The sequence below is a fragment of the Cydia pomonella genome, chromosome 8 (genome assembly GCF_033807575.1).
Source record: "Cydia pomonella isolate Wapato2018A chromosome 8, ilCydPomo1, whole genome shotgun sequence".
Taxonomy (NCBI): domain Eukaryota; kingdom Metazoa; phylum Arthropoda; class Insecta; order Lepidoptera; family Tortricidae; genus Cydia; species Cydia pomonella.
In genome coordinates this window covers 14,229,993-14,246,977 of record NC_084710.1, presented here as the reverse complement: position 1 = coordinate 14,246,977, position 16,985 = coordinate 14,229,993, and the positions used below count along the sequence as shown (strand labels likewise).

Below are 16,985 nucleotides of genomic sequence, written 5' to 3'. Positions count from 1 at the left end.
TTGAGACCAAAATAATATCACAAATGTTGGAAGAAATGCTCGAATAGTGAGCTAGCTTTTGACCTTTACTTCACCCGATCCTAGTCATTATTTGCTTTTAAGTCCATTTTCAGCCCCTTAGCGTTGAATTCCAACCAATATTTTCTTAGTGAAACTCTACAACATTTGAAGAGTATACATTTCAAATTACAAGTTTTACAACGGCTTAGTCTGTATATTCTGTGTAAAATTTACGAAAATATTAAATTTATGTAGAAGAAAATTTATAATACGGTTTTCCGACTAGTCCTCGGATTAAAAAAATCTCTCTGTGGTAGTTTTTGTATCCACCTTATAAAAATACACATAATTATAGCCTGCGCTATTTAATATAAATTAGCATATAAATAAAATCAGTCACATTAAGTTACGACCTGCAAAAACGTTACCCAATTAATAAATTCGTTTTTTGTTATACAGCTGTACAGAGTTGTGTACGAAAGAAGAACGCGTATCACGACTGCAGTAGACTCAAGACGAATTTGTAGAAGCCCCCGGAATCCCGGAAATCCTCTAAAAATTTACAAGGAGTAAAGTTAAGTACGAGTACACTGCGAGGGTTACACGTGCCCTAAATCCCGTTACAATATTCACAACCAAGTAATCAAGACTTGCGGGGAATCCGAGGAAATTTTTCACCGGAAATCAACCTTGGCTTAGGCATGCACTCAATACCACAAATCCATTTCGAATACATTTTAAGTCAGTCCGCACATATTTGACTTTGCTCTAGCGTGAACGAGCATTTGCGACCAATATTGTTTCTATGCAATCTCAATACTACAATAGTAAATGCGAGAATAAGCTCTCTGCTGTATTAAATACGTGTTCATTACAATGAATTGATGATCACTAATGATGATACACTATTGGTACAAGTTATAAATATAAACACAAACCACAAAACATATTTTACGCAGTCAGAAATTCAGAACATTTTTGCAGCCGAAAATGAGACCGTGAATTAATGTTTTTTTTTTTTAGTTGAGGATATACATTTAAATATTTGAGCCAACACGCATAAATACTTACTTACGGGTAGAATATTATTTTATTGTATTTTTTGATATTAATAAAACAATTTTTTACCAAGTACGAACACATTTTTTTTATTAGGTATGAAATAGTCGAGACGGTGTTTGTGCTAACCTTAAATGCCAAATATATTAACTCCAATGTATTTAACCAACTCATTGTTATCGGAAGTAACTTGTTCTATCGGTAATATTCTATGTAACTTATCAATTTACTTCCCTTACCTGACCCCACAAATAATACTCGTATACTCGTAATAGCTGAGCGGCCTCCATTTAATGACCAAACGAACATGGGCGCAGAAAACGTTAATCATAATGGAAAATTAGCTTCTCGCCCGACAGTCTTTTCTCTGCAGACGACAAATGAATCAGTGCGAATTGAAAGGTGCCTTTTCCCTTAATGTTGGCGCTTGACACATTTATTTTCAACTTTCGCGTGAAAAATATTGGAGACATTTAAAACAAACGAACAGGATAAAAAATATTAAAAAATTGTTATCCCTTTACAGCCGGGAAAAATATTTTGCAAAGATTCATAAAAAATGCACGTGAACCGTTTTTAATTGTTATAAAATACGCGTATAAAATGTTTAAAAAAATCCTAGTGTCCTTTATCATAAAAAAAATCGCGTGCACGAAAGTGACGTTCAGGAACTATCTGGAAATGCACGAACGTGCAAATTCATTGAGTTTTGTCAAATAATATGACTAAAACGCAACATTTTACAGAACAATGCATGTGTATGCTGCACATGCATAGCATATGAAGTAATCAGTATTCAATTTAGCATAATTATCACAATTTTCTTTAAGAATCAACATCTTAACGATTAAAGAATGATTAAAAACAATAATCAACAATTGTAAAGTACTCTCAATTCAGTACATCTAAAGGAAATGCTTGAAAAAATTATTTTGACGTGTAACGAACACGTTGCATTTAATACAACGAGTAATAGCCCTGAAGTAGTCTGAAGCAGTCTGAAATTGGCAGGCTCTTGGAGATTTGGTATCGTCAAATTGAAGCATCATCTGAAATATCACTCAGACGCCTCAGACATGCTTCACTACGTCGTTTTCTTGGTGGTTTAACCAACATTTCTAAGATTTTGAAGCGAAAATCGAGTAAATCCAGTATTTCGCACCTAGGACGGCCTATGGCATCACAATCAAGCGAATATCCATAAAATGAATACTGATTCATTCACATGTAAAAAGAAAGAAAGAATTTAGTTTCAGTGTCCATCTCCTTGTTTAAAAAGAGGTCTCCCATGGGTTTATTAGTTCATAACTTTTTCTGAAGCTGTAACATACACGTATGACCGAATCTTTATCTCCCATCTCTTGACAACCTTAATGCTGATCGTTCCCGAGCAGTTAGACAGTAGGAAAACATATTTGTTGTCTTTCCTCCTAACTAGTGACACTGGGTCTGTCACAATCAGCAGATCTTTAGGTACATCTCATCGTATTCGTCGTTGATTCTTTGATTTCGTTTTCAATTCATTCAAAAAGCGAATAAGGGAATTATTCGAGGTCATCGTATAATTCCTCAATATGTGATATACTCGTATCATTATTGCACAAAATTTCAAGGAATTTTTTGCCTCTTAATGGACGCTTAAATAAAACACAAATCTAACATTACAAAACGAAAAGTATTATAAAACTATCAAACATATGTCTATTTATTTTGATTTGATTTTCTGCGCAGAATCCGGATAGACAAAAACTTGCAAATAGTTATGACCATCGATTTACGGGCTACGGCCGAACCCACAAATTCGTGCACTTCTTTTTTACGAGCATGTAGTTTCCCCTTAATAACTTATTGTTACTCTAATTTGTGATAAATAAACACACATAACTCTTTTACTGTAATAATTAAGTGTTAAATAACAAGTTTGATACCAAAATTATACAAAATTAAGAACTTACGTGTGCCACTGCTCCCATCAAAAAATGCCACCATCTTCAAAGCAGTCTCGCGACGGACTGATCTTACTGACCTGCGGTATTTAGTACTGAAACGTGTCGCTAATGTCTGCAGATTCGATCGGAATAGGTCTGAGCTCGAAAAGACAATTTACTTGCGGGCAGGATTTTTTAAATGTAATTTGCAGAATTATATCGAACCGGTCGTAAAGGGTTATTGTAGACGAAGGATTGACGTAATGCTTTAAGTAAGCTACGAGTGCAATTCACTTATCATTGGTATATTTCAAGTAAATTAAGAGTCCTTATTCCTACAGACGAGCGTATTTTGTAAAATGCTTCCTTTTTCATTCAAGATTACGACGTAACTATTAGTATTTATTCAAAAACTGGTAACGTACTTAAATAATCGTTTCCTAAACTAGGGGCTCCAACAGTTCAAATTTTCATTTTCTCTTTTAAACCTCTTTTTTAATGAGTTTTTTTGGGAGTCTTTTCCAAATTTTGCAGTGAGATGTGGCGTTTCGGTTCTCAATTTTGCTGTAAACAAGAATCATTTGGTACATGAATGACTACAATTTGATTCAACATATCTCGTACGAGGGGCTGGAATGATTAACAATCGAAGATTCATTTGAAAAAACTGATAAAATACCTTCCGAGTTTTCTTCATATTTTTGGCGAAAACAGGGTTTTATTATATTTTTTTTCCGCAAATTGTACGCATATTTTGCTTTAAAAATAATATTATAGAAAACTGTAACTTTATGTTAACCTATAAAAAAAATCATAACTATGGGACCTACATTGCCGTAAACTTATATTTTTTTAAAACACGTATAAATCACTCAGCATCGACGCCACGCTCTCATTCTGCGCGGAGCGCGCTTAGAGGACGGACCTGTGCTCGATTGTAAGGCATTCGTTGCGTTCGTAATCAGCTACGGAGTTCCGAGAAGTGCTATATACTGCGATTAGAAAATCTTAATAAAAGTTCATTTTTTACACTATGCTTAACAACAGACTCTCGCTTATTGATGGATTTTCAGTGGTCCTTTTTTTTATACTACGTCGGTGGCAAACAAGCTTACGGCCCGCCTGATGGTAAGCAGTATCCGTAGCCTATGTACGCCTGCAACTCCAGAGGAGTTACATGCGCGTTGCCGAACCTAACCCCCTCCCTCCCCTCGTTGAGCTCTGGCAACCTTACTCACCGGCAAGAACACAACACTATGAGTAGGGTCTAGTGTTATTTGGCGGCGATTTTCTGAAAAACGCATTTTTACTTGAAATTACGTTAGGGTTTGCACTCATAGGCGCCATGGGTGCATAGCCAACATGACAATCTTTACGTCACGACAACGAAACACTATCTGTATCTCTATCGCACTAATATACTTTATTTATACCTGCAGTCATTTACTAACTTTTTCATTTTCCATTGGTGTGAAAGAGACAGAATAAAGAGCAAGGGTTATAGTACACTCTGTAGTCTGTACACTTAGTAGTAGTGTACATAAAAAAAACTACTGTGCATATAAAATAAAATAAAGAGTGCCCATATGATATCATATAACACTAAAATTAATGTTGCTTGAAATGATATTGAAAACTATTAAGATTATTCTAGTCTGTATTGAAACGCGCGTCGCGTTGCCGGCGCTCGCGTACCGAGCGCCAACGCCATCTATCGAGCGTTATTTCGTGAAATCGGAGAACGCTCTAAAGAATAAGGGCTCTTAAAGTAAAAGTATAGTATCGTACTAGTTTTTAGGGTTCCGTAGCCAAATGGCAAAAAACGGAACCCTTATAGATTCGTCATGTCCGTCTGTCTGTCCGATTCTGTCACAGCCACTTTTTTCCGAAACTATAAAAGCTATACTGTTCAAACTTGGTAAGTAGATGTATCCTATGAGCCGCATTATGATGTTTACACAAAAATAGAAAAAAAACAATAAATTTTGGGGGTTCCCCATACTTAGAACTGAAACTCAAAAAATCTTTTTTCATCAAACCCATACGTGTGGGGTATCTATGGATAGGTCTTTAAAAATGATATTGAGGTTTCTAATATCATTTTTTTCTAAACTGAATAGTTTGCGCGAGAGACACTTCCAAAGTGGTAAAAAGTGTCCCCCCCCCCCCCCGTAACTTCTAAAATAACAGAATGAAAAATCTAAAAAAAAAATATGATATACATTGCCATGCAAACTTCCACCGAAAATTAGTTCGAACGAGATCTAGTAAGTAGTTTTTTTTTAATACGTCATAAAAATTTTAAAAAAAAATTTTTTCATCAAACCCATACGTGTGGGGTATCTACGGATAGGTCTTCAAAAATGATATTGAGGTTTCTAATATCATTTTTTTCTAAACTGAATAGTTTGCGCGAGAGACACTTCCAAAGTGGTAAAATGTGTGTCCTAAGTGGTAAAATGTTGAACGAGATCTAGTAAGTAGATTTTTTTTAATACGTCATAAATGGTACGGAACCCTTCATGCGCGAGTCCGACTCGCACTTGGCCGCTTTTTTTAATTCGTTTTGTTTGGCAAGGTTGGCATGAAAATTGTTTGAAAATGTTTGAGTCGTCTTTAGGGTTTATTTATTTAATCTTTATTGCACAATAAATAAAGGTACAAATGGCTGCATTGAAGAGAATGCCTAAACGAGAAAGAATTAGTAGGTGCAGTCTCTTAAAATAAATGAAATTGTAACAAAGACTAAGTATAGGTGAAAATTAAACTATATTCATAAACTTACACATATACTTTTATATATCTACATTTTTACATACCTAGTGTGGATCATTGACCATATGTATATATTTTTTTGTATTTGAACCAAGTTTAAAAGGAACTTATGTTTTACGTAACTTCTAGTCAACAAAAGTGAGTGAAGACGTAAATCCGAACTCCGCGGTCTTGGTCAATAAGTACTATATATTTAATAGTTAAGCAGCTAAATTTGCACTGCGTGACGACTTTTGTACAATTTAACATATATTAGTATTAGTACATTATGTATAATAGTTGTAAATATTACAATTCACATGTTATGATAGGAAAAGTATTCATAATATCACATTCTCGGTGTCTCAAACTATCGAAAAGCAATGTGGAATTACGACCCGGATCAGACAACACCGATACGTGACCGCGGGTCAAAGGAGGTTCGCAACATACTTGAAATTAGGCCCTGAGGCCGATTCTGTTTCGATCTTATTTTGATACTGTCAACTGAGCACAGGAGGGTTAACATTAGACAAAGGAAATATTCCCCGATTATATGAACGTGGCTAATAACAGTGTACTTTTTATATAGGGTAAGTTTTTTGAACTAGCTAGATTAGTTCTTAGTAAAAAATACGGTCTAAAGTTAACCCATCGGTCCCCAGTTGCTCCACTGGACGGTATGGTTTTTATCTTATTTTGATAAAACCTTGACCATGAGCACCAATCATTCGTTAGCGGGTCACACTGATGGATGTTTCCGAAATGCAACCAAGAATCATCTCATAAGGCTTTCGCTTGCACTTAACTAATTGTCCTGCGCGAGATACTTGATAACACGATTTATGGTCGTGTCAAAATGAGATGAAAAACATATTAAATTGTTACCATAGCATCAGCCACCTGCTCGTCCACTCCCACGTATTTACAGAGCATTTTCCAACCAGTAAAACTGTTGTCTAGAGAACCTTATGCCAATGTGTAATCGGAGATCATATTTAAAACTGATCCATCTGAGCTGCCCGCGTAGCCAATGTGCCTATCGTTCACGCTCCGTGGCGAACAAAACGCAACTGTCACAGTCGCACTAATTTGGAAGAGTGATAGAGAGAGATGACTACGCTACGCTACGGAGCGTTAACAATTGTAACGTTGGCTACGCGGCCTGAGGCGCCTGGCCGCGGTCCAGGTAACGACAATAATCAGCTCTAATCGTCCGTAATCGTCCAGATCAAACAAATCCGAAATTTTTGTCACTATAAAAAGGAGTTAGTTCCAATGTTTAGAGATAATAAACATCTCTGATTGTTTGTTTCTTAAAGATCAGATTAGTAAATATGGTCAATTGATCATGAACTTGTATAGGTACCTAACTATTATAAGTTAAAATCATTATCACCATTAGACGGATAGATATACAAAAAAAAACGCCCTGCGCTTTATTTCCAGTCATGTGAACGTGGTTTATGGATTGCACATACGTCTATGATTTTACAAATGTATATTACCTATTTAGCATTGTAAGTAAGAAGCTTTAATACTTATATTTTATTAAACTTAATGAAGCAGCTAATATCTTTGAGCATTTGAACACTCGCTCCAACCAGATGGGCTGGAGTTCCCAGACCTGTCTATTTACGGACGGGTATGGGATCGGCCGCTGATAATAGTTTATTAATAATTAGGTCAAAAAAATATCTTCTTATGAAATCAATCGAACAGTTCTAATCTAATCAGAACAGTGTAGAGTTTGCATTAATTAAAAACGCATTCGGTTTGATTGAATAAGAAATTGAGTTGGGTCTACTATATACATAAAGTTATTTAGTTACCATTTGATGATGTCAAAAAAATTATAATTATATACGATTCTATTTTTTATTATGAATTTTAAATAAAAAATATTTTATGTTCTCCATGTCTCCTGCAACAAGAGTAAAACCGACTTTTGAAAAACTAGTTAAGCATGTATTTTTATAAATTTAAATAAAATAATATTAGTTTTTATGCGACATGCGTCGTAATTAATATGATAATATCTTACTTTGTCAAGAATGTTGCGATTTGTGCGACGTCAAAACTAATGAGAAAACAGTTTCCCTCCCCTTTTGTAGAAACGGCACGTCTCTTATTACATGTTATTTACTTTAGAGGCACATCAGAAATGACAGCTCTGATGTTACACTTACAAACTGTATCTGATTCAGAAAAAATCACGTTCTTTAAGTTATGTTCGTTAGTTTGTTATCCCTCTTATAATAGCCAATACGCAAATGTTTTTTTGCTTATGTACATCCTATAATTTTAAAGTCATTTTCATATTTTTTTATTTATAAGATAGATAATAAAAAACCAAACCAAACTCTAAAAATAAATAAACTTAACCTTAAAATTCAAATCTAAATCTATTTTGTTCAATTCATAAAATATTTGACGATTACTTAAATGAAAACAAGCGAGTTATTTGGCCAGGAAAGCAAACGGATTATATTCGGATATTGCTAATTATAGAACTTAAAAAAAAAAACTATATTTACCACGAAACATTTTTCCATAAGCGCGAATTTATATAAACGGGCTTACAAATAATATCCGATTGTAGTTCATTGCCGGCTCTTTTTCTTCAGTAATTTTCTAGAAAGTTACAATTACTGTTTACTTTTGTCATGGACCGAAGATTAATATTTCCTACTATAAACCTGTATTTTTTTTTTCGAAAATGCTGTCTATTTACTGTCCTAATTTATGGAAATATTTATAAAAATTAAAGGCGCACCCTCCTTATTGCCTTTTTTGACATCAAAAAATAAGCCAGATTTTTCTAGAGAATTTCAAAGTTTTACGGCTCGTTCACACTTATGGAAAAGTGTGTCCCTACTAAGGTTACAAAGAAATCCTCCTAGCCTAGTCGGTAGTGAGTGTAGTGACCCTGCCTACGAAGCAGGAGGTCACGGGTTCGATTCTTGGTAAGGGCATTTATTTATGTGTTTATCGCAGATATTTGTTCCTGAATTTTCTACGTATTTAGGTATAGATGTATATCTGTATATATATAATTTTAAGTGTAAATCGTCGTCTAGGACCCACAACACAAGCCTTATTGAGCTTAATGTGGGACTAGGTCGATTTATGTAAGATTGTCCCGAAACAATTATTAATTAAAGAATTCTAAAACGATAACCACCCTCATTAAAAGAAAACTGCCATCGCTTTTCATTATCTTTCGTTAATAATTGTTCGCTTCACGCTTTTATCATTACTAACTTCTGCTTACTACTTTACTGCTGAATATCGACGGTTATGTCCAAACTTTTTCGTGTTTCGGATATACATAAACTGATGTATGAGCCATCTCAGGTTTATTATACTATATTATACTGGTCTACTGGTCGTCCGGCGAAGAGAAGTGTTTTCGGTCGCCTGGGGAAGTAGTTCCGATCGCTTGACGCGGGTATGCCAATAGCAGAAATATTCTTGATCTCTGATAATTACATAAGATATAAGTTAAAATTTGTAACATAAGTTAAACCAATGAAATTAGTAACATATCATAATAATTGTATTGTAAATTAATAAAATATGTTGAAATGGAGCAGGAATTCTATGTTTCGAAAGTAAATTTTTCCCCTAAATTAATGGTATTATTCGATTCCTGATATTAAAACAAAACTAAGTTATACTTAGATACAATATTATTAATATTAAATAAGTAGGTAAAATATCTATTTGATCTATGATGCCATCGTTTAATATGAAGCAAGTCGAGCACGCTAATAACTCATAACACTGATTGAAACTATTACTGAATAACTTATATGATATGATAAGTATGACTGTGAGTCATAATTTGTCTATGATGACTATCATTTTGGCTTTTGTATTACTATCATTCGATTAGTTCCTTATATACGTTAAGTCTTAAAAACCATAAAAATAGTTGAAATTTAAATTGATACATCTCAAGGTCACGGTACAGTCTACAGCAGAAGTAGGCGATGTGTTCAAAATGATCTGCACACCTTTATTATAAAGAGAATAAAATAATTTGCAGACGATTTTCAATACTTTGCCAACTTAGCTACCGTAAAATCACCCAACTATAGGCCAAAGCTCCCAACTATGGTCAACAAATAAACTTTAATTTTTTCGTTCACGTATGTCTTTTACTATATTTTTGTAGTTATAAGGCAAAGTATGTTTATAAATGGAAGAAAATACTCGGACTAAACTACGGTACTAAATCTCATTTTGAACTTGTGGAGCGTAGTTGTAATATTCGACTATACTTAGGTGGTTTTACGGTACCTATACTTTTGCTGCTGAATGAAACTGGTTCGCGTAAGTGCTCAACTCGCCCGCGCTCGCGTCAACAACGGAAATATTGCCTGATGGGTGCTTACGCGGTGCTTACTGTAAATAAAACCTTTGAATGCATATAAACGCGGGATAAACACGCTGATATATTTAACGAGTGATTTGAGTACGCAAGATATGTTACTTACGGCGTCGGGATGGGTGAGTTTACTTAGATGTGCGTTACGAGCTGTACTTACTCGTATGTAAAGAGCCGGTGATCGTGCCCTAATTTAGGACGCGCATTAGAATTAAACGAAATACATTATTTTAATTTGCATCTTAGCGTTTATGTCGATTGCATCCTCAGCTGCTGCTTCGGAGCCCACATTTTGTTGAATTCACGTTCTAGGTGTAATTTGTTTTTACAGTTCGGAACATGATGTTTTTTATTTAATTGCTATACGACTGATAAATTTGAAACATAAATGGTCATACCTATGTACCTACTTCGATGGACCATTTTTAATGTACCTAAATATTATGTAATGTATTTATGTTTTAAGCTTTTATTCCTTAAACGAGTTTCTTGATTATTCTGTTAACTAGATGTATATTATATAGTTCTGAATCAAGTATAGTGACATTAAATTCATTGTTAAATTCTTTTTTGTAATGTTAGTACACTTTTAATGTTGGTAATATTTAACTACACGACTTGCATGTCATGTTACTGATTCGGTATTATTTACTTTGACATTGTAATAAAGAGTTTATTTTTCTATAGCTTTAAGTTTGCATGCCATATTTTTGGCTAAACATGTGATACTTTAATAATTTAATTTAATTTAATATAAAATATTTCCATTTTCCATTCCATTATTCAAGCTTCTAATTTAACTATTAACTTAATAGGACTTCGCAACATAAGTGGCTTCTTCGAATTACAAGATAGCATTTATAAATATCTAGGCGAGCCAAATGTATATCAGTGTAGGTTCAGTATGGTAGTTTATATACCTACATATCTACTCAATAGTGTCTTCGGTGTTTGAAACTATTGGCGTTATGTTTCGACGAAGGATTTTTGCTACATACGGGAAAATCAATGCTACGGGCTACGGCGTAGCACTACGGACATAGTTTAGTCATAAGATTTGGGGCAAAATATACAAGTGTTTAAAGGAAATGTTTAGTTTTAGTAGTTTTATTTTATAAGTAGTCATAATTTAATTCTATTCAAAATGTATCTTCCTATTTATTGTAGATTTCTTTGACTTTAAAAACATTAAAGTAAGGTTGTTTTCTTGTTGAATTGTATTTTTGTAAAGATGCTATACTGCAGAGAACCTAGTTTTACAAAATGCGGTTTTATATGTAGGAAATTTGATGTATATTAGGAGTAATGAATAATGGGTTATCAGTTGTGTACTTAATTATGGCCTGGCTTCAGAGATAACTACGTGGACAGGATGTATCGGAACAGAACTCGCCCTAACTAAAGATTAATGAGCAGACACCCGACAACCTATAAATTAATAACACCAGTAAACCGAGGTTACGCAATAGGCGTACGTATTAGTGTTAGTCTTATAATTAACAGATACCATCACAAACACTTGACATCTACTTTAACTAATCATGCAGAAGGGGGGTTGCGAACGTGCGTACGTGTAATCAGTTACTGAGGCTTAATTTTACAAAGGCTCAACGTTACCCCTCCGATTTTAATCTACTCTCTTCTGTAAACCATGATCCCGAAACTTTTCGCGAGCTTTCTAACTCTAACCTCAATTCGTTATAAAATCTATTCCAAATGTATTATAAAATCGAGTTCGTGTAGTATCATGGTGGTGTTTATTGAGAGCCAGGTGAACGCTTAGCTTTTGTTTGAGCCCGAAAGTTGTTCGTGTATGAACTGCACAATATGTACCGCATGTGGTGGCGGTGTGACGCAGGCACTCGGCGACGTTCGCAGCCCCTGGCACTCAGGGTCGGAGACAGTCGCATGCGAAGCGGGATGGGCGACGGTGGGGCAACATGAACGGGGCTCACTGAGAGGATGGTGCGGCGGCACGGAGAACGTGTAGTACTTGGCCGTTTGGTTGTGAGCGCGAAGCACAGAGCTGTGGGTCAGCGTGACCACCACCACGAGGACCGATGCTACCGCCAGCGCGAAGAAGGACGCGGCGACGGCGGCCACCACGCGCCGCCGGCGCGCCTCTTTGCCGGCGTCCTCGGGCGGCACCTCCGGCTCGGGCGGCGGCGGCTGTGGCTCCGGCGACCGGCTGCGGACCGACGGCCCGCGGCTGTGCGGCAGCTCCAGCGTGTGCCTGCGTGAGCGGCGTGCCCGATCGCATTCGGCAGCCGAGGAGTGGTGCCGGCGTAGCCGGTGTGGCGCTCCTGGAGCTACGCGGCATGACGCTGAGCGCAGCGTGCGCACGGGCACCATTAAATCATCGCTAGCGGCCCGAGGCACCCGGGCTGAATGCACTGACCGAAATGAGTGATCGCGTGCTGAGCTACTCGGAAATGCTAAATCTACGGAAGCGCGGGAAGAATGCCTCGAGAATCTGTCTCGGTCTCGATGGTCTACGCGCACCGACATCGTGCGGGCGGAGCGCGCGGCGGCGGCCGCGCGAGTGACGCGACCCTCCCCGCCTGATCTCGACGCCGCCGCCGCCGAGCCGCGCACTCGTGTTTACACTTGTTCTCGATCGCACAAAGAACGCTTGCAAATATTCCCATACATCACTACGGTAACGTGAAAAGTGATGTCTCGAAATGGAAGTGGCCGATTCCGAAATGTTTGCTCGCCGTCGCTCGAGTTCGGACTCATTCAGCGCCTAACTCTGTGCAAATGTTTATGCAATCATGTGATTTACCAATTCGAACTCCGAAAAGGAATGTAATCATTTCACCCTTTAGCGAGGAATTTTATTACTGTACGGCATCAGGTAAACAAGCGTGCGATTTGGTGACCCACTTTTGCGTGCTCTAGTGCAGATGCTTAAATGAAAAAGGTGTAATATAAAGCATTAAGGTGGCTTTGTGGTGGAATGAAAATTACGGAACATTAATATCGTTAGGCGAGCGTTTAATATCGGGAGTTCTCATGCTAGTAGAGAGTGGAGCTCAGCGGTAAATGGGGCGAGGCGGCTTTTGTTGCGGAGTCCACGTTGTCAAGTTAAATTGTCTCGGAGCCGGGAAACGAAACAGATAGTCGAGAAGTTGTCGCGGGGCCGCTACATCGACACTATTCAATACGGCGCCTCGACACGCTACGGGTAGGTATGGGCACACGAAGTGCGACTACGACAACTATTGCCTAAGCTCTAATTATAAACAACTTAACTACCTTATATTTTATATGAAGTTTTATTGTTAATTGTATATTTAATTTCACCTGACGTAACACTGTTCTTCAACAACTTATTTTAATTTTTGACATGTAAAATTCTTATATTTTAATAAACGAGTATGAGTATCCGTCTGTTATAAGTAACTTAGATTAACTTTTTTTTAAACATGCAAATCTTGAAGTCAAAGTCTCGAATCGTCAAAGTTTGCAATGTTAAAGTTTGATAATTGCGGTTAAACCACCACGCATAATAATAAGCATTACTTACCACCACGAATATTTCACACGCATCTCTGTAAGGGTAGTTACGATACTAAGTCCACTAAAATTACTAACTTGTGTGGTGAATAACCAGATAAATGCACAATTTACATGCAAGCAGTAGCGGCGAAATTCTATGAGTTGCCCTCAGCGTATTCACCCGAACCGGGTATACGCAATAGATCAGAGTAAATTTAACAATGGCGTCTGATTCTTAAGTTGTAAAAAATCTGCTGAATTGTTCGTATCCTATCATTATACCTACATAATGTAAAGATACAAAAACACATTTAAAATACATTTATGTCAACTCGTCTATTTATCTTTATTCAAAATTTAATACCTAAAAAATCAAATTAGCCGCCGGATACTGTGAGCCTACGTACCTAAGTAACATACCCGTCACTTCTTGGCGACACGGCTAGGTTTAAATTAATGTTCCGTGAAAGATGACACACAACAGTCCTAAGTATTCAGTGTCTCCGCCGACGGGCCGCGATTGAAACGCAACTGACGTACAATACCCATCAACACAATGCTACGCTATCGGACCCAGAGATAAGATACAAAGCTCCGTTCCGAACCTTTGACGTGTGGAACTCAACTCAGTTTACCAATACACGTGACAGCGGAAAAGTAGGACTTGGAAAACTTCTGGCTGTACATATTCTTCATTTAATTATGGGCCTTAATGTACGTTTATAACAAGCTATGTCTATCAATCTCGCGTGGGATATTATGGGATTTTCGGTGTCACGTTGTCAAGCTACAGCGGTAATATTAAGCAGTAAAAGTACTTCTAGCTTAGTTTAGATTATTTCTACAAACATGAAATGACAAAACTTTCGTGCGGCTCAGGCATATTTAATGTATTAAATATATTAAAACGGCTCACTCACGTATTTTAATACGAAGATAGCTTTAACAAGTTTCGCTTCATAACGAGATGTTTCAAAGGTAGCAAAGGTCTGTCTGTGCGTGTGCGTGTGTGTGTCGTGCCTGTGTCTGACGGAAGTTTGTTATAGTTAATATATATCCCTCACGTTTTTAGGGTTCCGTAGCCAAATGGCAAAAAACGGAACCCTTATAGATTCGTGATGTCCGTCTGTCTGTCCGATTATGTTGCCGCCACTTTTTTCCGAAACTATAAGAGCTATATACTGTTTAAACTTGGTAAACATAGAAGACTAACGTCAAACAAAATATCAGCGTAAAAGTGGTCCCACTATTAAAACACGCAATACTAATAACGGACCAATTGCAACTCGTCAAAGTTCAGGTCTTGTTTTCTTCGACGAAACTTCATTTGACCATGATTAGCCAATTTAAAACACCCGAACTACGATTGGTCTATTATAAAATGAGGTACTGTGATTGGCTGTAGCGTTGTCACTTGAAAATACATGTCAATGGGAACCAGCTCTTGGTAGACGGTTTCATGCAATATAGACTAGTTTTAAATGCAATATTTTTGTATGATAATTTATTATTTTATTTTAAAGGCTTTTTATTTGTTCGTTTGTCGCACGTGTTTAAAGGCAATTAAGTCTTGATGATGATGATTGATGATGATGTTTGTTATTATTACTTTCGGGTTATTAATAGTGGAACAAAAATTTGATTAGTTTTACGCTACGACGCACGGTTTAGGAGATACAGCCCTATAAAGATTTCTGCATGACTGAAAAAAAACTTTATGGGGCTGTATCTCCTAAACCGTGCGTCGTAGCGCAAAAATAATGAAATTTTTGTTCCCCTTTGAAGCCCCGAATGAATATTTAACAAACACAAAAAAGAAAAAAAAACACAAAAATGTGCTATAATTTGACGTTTAAAAACAAAAGAAGGTTGCCTTACAGGCCTAGGTGTGTAAGGCTATATATCATATTCACTCATCGCACCTGATATGTAGTATTTCCGGACCTAATTTGAAGTAAGTCATGTCAACATTTCATTACAAGTTTGAGAAAAATAGCATTATTGTTTTTACTATTTTCCTCGCATTCATTCCACAATTTTTCAAACCTTCCCTGGACCTAGAAATATTCCAATACCAAAATTAGCCAAATCGGTCCAGCCGTCCGCGAACTTAACGAAAAGTTATAAATAGCAGCGAGATACCGGGACTAAGTAAGAAAGTACACATAAAAAACCTCCACCTACAACGGCGATTCGTATTTACTATCACAAATTTAAATTATTAAAATAACAACCTGAACAAATTAAAAATGAAACTTTCTTAATATCAATGGTTGTTTAAAATGCATAACATCATCCCCATATAAAGCCTGTTGTGATCAAGAGAAATCAAAATTATATGATTCTAGCTAAACTATACGTGAAAAGTAATCCCATATTTTTTCCACTGTTTGTTGGAACGACTAGCACATCATTTATCCGCACAATAAGGCACATTTCTTTCATTAAAGATATAATTTGAATACTTCTTACGACGACTGTCACAACGGGCCGCCATTTGCGAACTAAATAGCTCCGCGGCACAAAGTTGACGCCCCGCCCGCTTCGGCACAATGTGTGTGGGGTCATTTTGCAGAGCTAGTTCGACATCTATGTTTATTATCAATCGCTGTATGAACCGCATTAGGATTTTTTAAGTTTAAAACTTGCGCGACATGTTACGCTCCATACACACTCCACACAAAGTTATAAGACTATACAATTATAATAATCTTTTATTTAAAGGAGATTTTCTGCCGAATTCCGAATGGACGTCATCAGTCATATCATATCTGTGTTAAAGATATTGACAAGTTAGCCCGCCAGATACATCTTCCTGACAGGTCTGACGTACACATCTATATATTTAGCTATTAGGCATTATTAGTATGCATGCAAATCCTACGCATTTTCCAACCATCAAAATATGTTAGATAGAATACTCTTTATTGGCACACCTCAGTAAAAAGGTACAAAATAATAATACAACAACATGTTATAATTTTATAACAACACAATAGGTTTTCTTACATAAGTAAATCATGGCACCGCAACAGCAATTATAAATTATCAAGGCTGACATCCCGTAATCGCGTTATCCCGACGGTGTTATAAATACACGGCGCATAATCTTCCTTATGAATGACTTAAGCATTCGCGCCTGTACAATAAGCAAGTTTTGATTGTAGCTTTGCAGACGTAAATTTGGATTAAACCGGTATACAATTTCGGGAACCGGGAAAACGTAAACCTTTCACTCAATTTAAAACGAAATCAGAAATGTATATTTGCGCGAGATAAAAATAACAATGCCGTGTCTCTATAGATGTACGTAAAACCGTTTAATCATATATGTACAGGACCTGTGGTGT

The 16,985-nt window shown here is 36.6% G+C and overlaps 1 protein-coding gene across 6 annotated transcripts in view; it reads right to left on the bottom strand.

The window, feature by feature from the left end:
* LOC133520638 (atherin) overlaps positions 1–16,985 on the bottom strand; it is a 229,496-nt gene that overhangs the window by 55,933 nt on the left and 156,578 nt on the right. Inside the window, exon 1 of one of the 6 annotated variants that reach the window (XM_061855184.1) lies at positions 12,090–13,461. The exons of 4 other annotated variants lie outside the window; for them this stretch is intronic. In XM_061855184.1, coding sequence (XP_061711168.1) covers positions 12,090–12,642 — 553 coding nt within the window. In that variant the 5' untranslated portion in view covers positions 12,643–13,461. Of the gene's footprint in view, positions 1–12,089; positions 13,462–16,985 lie in introns of those variants that run through there. One more of the 6 variants, XM_061855178.1, reaches the window with a different exon arrangement.